The 8,074-nt window shown below is 43.2% G+C and overlaps 1 protein-coding gene across 1 annotated transcript; it reads left to right on the forward strand.

Annotated features, from left to right (window-relative positions):
- The first annotated feature begins 6,985 nt into the window (after positions 1-6,985).
- On the forward strand, positions 6,986-7,678 carry DNAJB8 (DnaJ heat shock protein family (Hsp40) member B8). The gene has a single exon (XM_075005574.1). The coding sequence runs from the start codon at positions 6,986-6,988 to the stop codon at positions 7,676-7,678; it is 693 nt and encodes a 230-aa protein (XP_074861675.1).
- The last annotated feature ends 396 nt before the right edge of the window (positions 7,679-8,074 follow it).

The following is an 8,074-nucleotide window of genomic DNA, read 5'->3' on the forward strand; positions in this document are numbered from 1 at the left end:
TGTAAGCAAAGGGAGTGCAGAAGGTGTGCGAGATTTAAATACACTTGCATCTGTACGCAGTGATAGGTATATGCTTGAGTGCTCAGGTACCAGTGGATACATAAGGCTCTTCACTGTTTCTGTACACAAGTGCATGCCTGCTTGGAAGCCAGGGCAAGCTGTTGATAGATTCTCTTGAGAAGTCGTGTGTGAGAGAGAGTGCGAACCAGCAGAGCTCACGAGCATGGGGACAGGTTGGCCAGGCTGCATGTAGGCTCCCTTGGGAACAGGGCAGTATTCTGAATTTATGAGCTCTTAAATCATTACATTTACCATTTATATTCTTCAGTCTTGTAATCTCAGTAATAAACCTGGACAAAATCTTCACTGAAGCACTGTGGCAATTCCCCTGTTCCCAGCCTGCTGCAGCGGCCACATTCAAAAGTTTTTCTTACATAACCCCCAGGCTGTGATGTTGGCTGTTCAGATGCGGGGAAGGGGAGATGGGCTTTCTCCCTCATTTTCCCACCCCACACAAAATCTTCTCAATTAAATATTCCTCCTCTTCTCCTGATCACTCATTCCTGTTCTGTGAAGCTTAGAATAATTAACCATGCAGGTGGCACACAGTTCTGGACTGCTGCAATTCCTCCTGCCCTGCAAAGAGAGAGGGCTACTTTTCTAACACAGAAACTCAGAATTGTTTACAGGACTGACTCTGAAGTAAAGAAAGAATTTTAAATGCTCCAGAACTATCCATGCAAGTCACCAGGACCCACAATTTAATTGTTGCCAGTGTTGGGACACCAGCCACCTCTGTGCTGTTACTCACTGGGGACTGTTCTACATTAGAAAATTAGCTTGTCCCAGCTATGTGGCTCAGGAGTGTGAGAAGTTCACACCCCGGAGAGACATAGTTAAGCTGACTTAAGTCCCTGTATAGACAATGCTAGGTCGATGGATGGATTTTTCTGTCAAGCTAGCTACTGTCTCATTGGGGAGGTGGATTACCTGTGCTGGCAAGAGAACTTCTCTGTGCCTTTGTAGCATTTCAGCTGTAGACAAGCCCTAGTTATGACAGGCTTGCAAGTAGCATCTCTGGACAGTATTCAGCAGTTGGGAAGGCAGGAAGCTCAAGGATGTAAGAGGCAGGGAGCAAGTCAGAAGGACTGGTCTTTCTTATTTCTGAGCAGACAATGACATTGACACTGTAAATGTGGAGGAACTGTTAATTACATACAAAGTAATTAATTATATACAAAAACAGGCCATGACCAAAATATCAGATCCAAACTACATTGAGTTTTGGTCTGAGGTGGGAGGTCAGATTAGTGTCCATGGATTCCAATCTACTCAAAAGGTTTTGGTTCTAGGTGTTTTGAAATTAGAATAGGTCTATTTCCTGTATTTAGGGCTTGATTTGATGCTGAAAGCCAATAACTTCCATTGACTCCAGCTCCAAGTAGGACTGGGTTCTTAGTTTGGATTCAGGTGATCTCAGGAGCCTTCTGCCATTTGTGGTTTAAATTTCACATGAGCAGTCACTAGATCGTGGGGGGGGGGTCTGAAACCCAAATCTCAGAATAAAATGGATCCAGAAACTCCTTCCTCAGCTCCTCCCTGATTATTCACGTCAGAGGATGTGTGAACAGCTGCAGTCCCATTCAGCCTGCTAGAGAACTAAATTTCTTCCTAATGCACCCCAGAACCTCTCTGTCGCCTATTACACAGAACTTTACTGGAATGCAACTAACACATGAAAATCATTGTATGAGATGCATAGCAACTTCCTCTTGCCATCCATGCTTGTGGGAGGCTGCAATCAGTGTCATTTAAGCCTTTTCTCCTCAGCATTCACAGCTGCAAAAACAGCAGGCAAACTCCTGACCCCACAAGCTAAATAGAAGGCATAGAGCCCCGTTACTTCAGCCCACACTGACACTCACTGGCTTGCCTGGGTGAAGGGTAGATTACTTAGGAGGAGTTCAGTCTGTGGAGATGGTGCTTTGCTGTTTTGAAAGGCTTTTGTGGCTAAATCTGTTATTTAGTTTATATCTTTTCTAAGGTAGGCAGATCCTATTGTTAACCCATGAGGAGGTGGACATTACACAGCCCACCATGAGGTATGAACTAGTAAAGCTCCCTCACCACAGATTCTAGCAGTTTTCTCAAGGAAAAAGTAATGAAAACTCCCTAACTCCTCACAGGAGGAATGAATTGAGTACAATATCCCTTTAGATAGAGGCCACTGTGGGGTGAAGTGTCTGACAAGAGTTAGAGTAGCAGAGTGAAGTGTGACCCTTGTTTGATTGGAGAGACAAAGTACTTAGAGCAAATGTCCCAGGCTCATGCTGTTTTATAGATAAAAGGATCCAGGCCTTGTCACAGGATCACCAGGCTGCCAATAAACCCTTCACTTAGTGACAGCCTCTGCCATGTCTGTTTAAAAAAGCAAACAAACAAACAAAAATTGTTTTCATGGCTCAGAAAAGCTCTTTGGATTGGAGGAAAATTCATGGTCTGGTGGAGTTCTGGAAAATGGGTTAATTGGAGATGTGTCTGAAGGTCCGGGATTTGGACGGAAGTTTGTGGTCAGCCGTAGTTTTAAGCAGAGGCTCAGAACAGGTTTTGAAGATTCAGAGGCTCAGTTTAGGATGAAATTTGGGGATTATCTTTTCATTTCAACCCAAAACTGTTTGCCATCCCTCACAGGACAGGTCTGAAAAATGCAAACTGCCTGTTTGGCCAAACATGGGAAAAGCCCTGTGACAGGAGACCTCAGCCCTCAGAATGGTCTTCCCATGGACATACTTGTGTTTAAATTGTGTGTGGAGTGGCAGGGGGAGAGAGCCACTGCAGCTCTGCCCATCTGGCATTCTGAGGCAGAAATCTAAGCAAAGAGAGGAGGGGGGAGCCCAAAAGATCCAAAGATAATGAGCACCATTAAGGTTAGTCTGTCTCATGATTGTTTCTTATTAAAAAGAGACTGTACTTTATCTGAGCAGGATATGTTGTTCGGATGAGGGAATTAGCAGAACGACTGCCTCCATATCATCTAATTAGCAAAAATGTTGATAAGCAGATACAATCACATATGATTAGGATCCTTTTAAAAAGCCACTCCATTAATTAAATAGACAGAGGGGCCGCCTACAGCCCTCGCGTGCCACTGATTAGAATACAAATATTTACACTAATCTCACCTCCATCAGCCATGGGACACTTTTGAGTATTTTTAGTGACATCTGATTACTATTGATTTCCATCCCCAATGTCAGGCCGTTTTGTTAGTATCTGAAAGTGCTGCCTTCAGTTTCGGATGCTTTAAATCATGTTAAGCGTTTATCTTAATGACGCTGCTGATAACCACTGCTCAGGTCACTCGTACTTCTCTTCAAAGAACACAGCCTGGGCTGGTTTTTATTGTTTGTACTTGAGATTTAAGATACGAAAAACATTTCTCATTTCAAAGCCTTGGTTTCTATGGGGCTGCCTGGCTAGTTTGGGTCTAGTTACTTGATGTGTGCATGTTTTTTTCTCTCTCCATCTCCTTTTTTACCCCTTTGTCTCTTTTGCAAACTCTTTTCATGTTACAGCAGAGGCACTCTGCTGAACTGTGGCTAGTCTCCCAGACTGCTGCAGGCAGCTGAGGGACCAGCAGCGATCAGCCCCATTGCAGATGACAGGAGAAAAACACTTCCTACATTTCAGGTTGGTAAATGTACTAAATCCAAGACAGATAATCCAGTGCGCCAGCGAGTCTGAAACTCTATGGACACTCATCAGCAAATGCAAGCATTGTGACTGCTAAGGGATAAGATGCTTCTCAAATGGCACAGCTGAAAAAGTTAGAATTACCTCCTTTCCCGTACATATGATATCACTCACAGCAACAAATTTGGATTTGTTTCTGCTGGGCAGTGGCTCTTGCTAAAACCCCACAGGAAACCTCCCAGCTGGCTCACAGGGATTCGTCCTGACCAAGTCTTCCCCTTCCATCTAACACAGAATGTAAGCACTACAAATAGGAATGGAATTGTTTGGGAAGCCTTGCCCAAGCGTTTGAAAAATACCTAAATCTAGCCCACGTTGGCATAGATGTTGGCGGCCAGCTTGAGATGAGTTTGGTAGGTTCTCAGCCCACTTCCTAGTGGGTAGATGTCTATGGCCTTGCCTACACTCCCATGGACCATCAACCTCAGTTACATGAATAACATAGCTGAAATTGACATACTTAAGTCTTTTCACCACAGTGACTTCTCTGCAGTAAGTTGACAAGCTGATGTTCTCCTGTCGACTCCACTTGCTCTTCTTGTTTTGGTGGAGTACTGGAGTTGACGGGAGAGCGCTCAGCAGTTGGTTTACCACATATGTACTAGAAGTGATAATCAATCCCTGCTGTATTGATTACTGCCCTTAGATCCAACTTGTAGTGAAGACATACCCTATATCATAAAAACCACCATCATGATAGTCATTAATCAAACCCACTGTATGGTGATTTTACCTCAGAGGCCAATGACAGAAAGGGCCAGGGGCCTGGCCTATCTCTTCCACCATGTCCCACTGTGTCAGATTTGAGGAAAATTGGTGGGAAAGCACAGAGGAGGCTTGCATCTACCTATGCTATACCTGTTTTAGGGCTAAACAGAGGCCCCCACTCACCAGCATTGTCAAATTGCTACTTTTTGGCAGGACTAAGACCCCATTCCTACAAAGAAGTGCTTACCTTTAAGCCCAAGTGGTCCCATTGATTCAGTTGGACTAGTCATGCTTAAAGTTGAGTCTATATATACAACTTTGTGGCATCCCAGAAAGTCCCAGGCTAAAATCCAACAGGTCAGTGTGTTGGTATTTTCAGGACTTAGGGATGCTTTCTGACCAAGGAGACCATGCCCCTAGGTCTAGTAGAAACTCTAATACTACTTCCTAGCACAAGAGTCTAAGTAGTCTTTGCACTTGGTGTCATCTCCTTACAAATAGTCAGAAGAAAGGGAGGAAGGGAGTGAGGCCAATACCATTCAACATCCAGGCTTTCAAAATCTAAGAGAGGGGAAAGAGACAAAAAAGTCCACACTTAATTTTAGAAAAGGAACGAAGATACCATCAGTTGTTCATACCCAACAACCAGCAAACACAGCCAGCCGTTCCCCACTCTTCTTTCCTTCTGGGTGTCATTGGAAACTCCCCTCATTCCTTGGCACAACTTGGGCTCCAAATTCATAGGGCACTGGGTGGAATGTGAGCTTGCCATGGTGAGATGGATTTTTTTTAACATACATTCTTGGTACATGCCGTGCTCCCCAAAACATCCTACTCCTCCAATTAATAACCCCTTGTTGGCACAGGAGATGGCAGCCATCTAATGAATTCACAAAAGATGAAACAACCTCCATTTCAATATTTCCCTTCGTTTCCTTGAGCAACAACCTTCATTGAACTAAGTGATGGTGATTTTTACATTTGAATTTAGATATTACATTACAAGTAGTTCCAAAGCATCACTGACCCATATGAGAAACATAACCTTGTCAGCAACGAAATAAATGGAAATGTTTCCAACCAAAGGACTCATCTCCATTGCGGGTAGGTTGGCTCTAAAACTTTCTTAGCTTTCCCTAGAGGGCTGCTTTCTAGTGGATGATGCAGTTTTCCCTTTAGGTTGATGGGCCAATAGATACTGGCTTTCTTTCATCTGTGTCTGCCAGGAGAGGACAGAAAGCCATCGCACATTGGCCATTTCTACACATGCCCCTTCCTCTGGAAGGAGCATGGTAATGAGCAGCCCAGAAGAAGCTAATGAGGTGCAGATGTAAATTTTCCATGCGACATTAGCATATGGCCACTTGATTCTAAGTCCGGAAGAAACTCTAAGGAAGAGGGGGCTTCTGGAAAGAGGGTTTCCTTCTGGGGGATCCCTGTGGGCTGTGCGTCTACCCAGCTATTTTGGAGTCTGGAAGAGCTTCTTCTGGACTCGAAATCATGTGGCCATATGCTAATGAGGAGTGGGAAATTTACATCCACACCTCATTAGCATCTTCTGGGCTGCTCACTACCATGCCCCTTCTGGAGGAAGGGGCATGTGCAGAAGCGGCCATTAAAAGCATGTTCACACCATCAAATGTTTTATCTTAACAATGTTGACTTTTGTGGCACCTTTCACCCAAGCATCTCAAAGCATATTACAGATATGCAAATTGGGAAAATGAGACAGAGAGAGGAGATGGGACCTGAGATACAGCAAGTCGGGGCAACAAATAAAATTCAAGGATTCTGGTTCCCAGTTTCTCCCCATTCTCTGAACTCCACGAGTATCAATGGAATTAGCTTTGCAAGAGGAGAATCATGGCTCCCTCGCGTATATTTCATAACGACTTCAAAAATGCACAGGCAGGTAGAGTAGAAGAAGACATAACTGTGCTGGCCTTTTTATAGTGCCTTAATGTAATCAGAGAACAGTATTTCACACTTCCATCAACACAGGTATTAAATATATCTTTTTAAAAATGTGGGATAAACAGAAATTGGTCCAATAAAAGATATTGTCTCACTCCCCATGTGTCCTCAATATCCCAAGACTGACATAGCTACAGCAACATGCAAACAAAAGCTAAGCCCCTGACAATATGTATAGGATTTTTACCAATACCACTTCAGTGTGCATAAACACAAAACAAACAAAAAACCCAAACACACACACACACAAAAACAAAAACCAAAGACAAACTGGACAGCTGTACAATGATTGGTTGACTTACTTCTGATGTCACAATTGTACCCCTCAGCAGTCTTCAAATCAAAGGGTAAATTTAAGTGATGCATTTCTTTCCCTCTGCCCCAAGTGCTAGCAAATCAAAACATGAACTGAGCAAAACCAGCAAGTTGCAAGTAGCAAATTTGGAGCACAAAGAAAACAGGATTCCCTGGATCTCAGACAGCTCGGACTTCAGGTCACTGTGCACAGAGAATAGAAACTGTTTCAAAATCCTTCCACCCCTCATTTGGGATGGTGAATTATTACGAAGTTTTAGGACTTCACCAAAAAGCCTCACAAGATGACATTAAAAAGTCCTATCGTAAACTTGCATTAAAATGGCATCCTGATAAGAATCCTCATAACAAGGAGGAGGCAGAGAAGAAATTCAAAGCCGTAGCTGAGGCATACGAGGTTTTATCAGATCCCCAGAAACGCTCCATTTATGACAGATCTGGAAAAGAAAGTCGGCACAGAGGTGGCAGAGGTGCAACTGGAGGCCACTTCCACAGTCCGTTTGATTCTGAATATATATTCCGTAACCCAGAAGAGGTCTTCAGGGAATTTTTTGCAGGAATGGATCCCTTTGCACATGATTTCTGGGACCTTTCATTTGATGGAAATATAAGTGAAAACAGAAATAGACCAAGTGGAAGAGGAGCCAGCTTTGCTGGCTTTGATGCATTTCCTGATCTCATGGAATCATTTATGTCATTTGATTCAGGCAGTCCTGGTGAACATACTACATTCTCCTGCAGGTCCTTTGGAGGAGATACTAGTGGGTCAAACAACTTCAGATCAGTCTCAACTTCTACTGAAGTGGTCAATGGTAGAAGAATCACTACCAGGAGAATCATTGAGAATGGACAAGAAAGAACTGAAGTTGAGGAAGATGGGCAGCTGAAGTCCATAAAAATCAATGGAAGAGAACAGCTGAAATGCTAGTAACTCACTGCACACCTGTGCAAAAACATTACCTGGAAGCTGTTTGGAAGATCTCATTTGTGGACTCTTGGTCAGTAAAATGGGATCTAATATAATTAGTAAGAATAAACAGCTTCATTGAGTTCATGACACAATTATTACAGGCTTTTGAATTAATTGGAACAACTTTTTTAGAGGTAAAGGAATAGAGGCAGCTTGTTCAAGCTCCAGCTGTAATGTTAGTGAACCTAAACTAAATGTACCTGTTTTTCCTAAATAAATACTGCAAGGGCAGAAACGGTCTTCCGGGATTACTAAACAGACTAATAATAACAGAGAGGGAGCCGTGCTAGTCTATACACTATCAAAACAAAAAGCAGTCAAGTAGCACTTTAAAGACTAGCAAAATAGTTTATT

Source organism: Carettochelys insculpta, chromosome 11 (genome assembly GCF_033958435.1).
Source record: "Carettochelys insculpta isolate YL-2023 chromosome 11, ASM3395843v1, whole genome shotgun sequence".
Lineage (NCBI taxonomy): Eukaryota > Metazoa > Chordata > Testudines > Carettochelyidae > Carettochelys > Carettochelys insculpta.

What these genes read in the sequence shown, in the direction of transcription:
- DNAJB8 (XM_075005574.1), top strand. Translation starts at nt 6,986, where the DNA reads ATGGTGAATTATTACGAAGTTTTAGGACTTCACCAAAAAGCCTCACAA.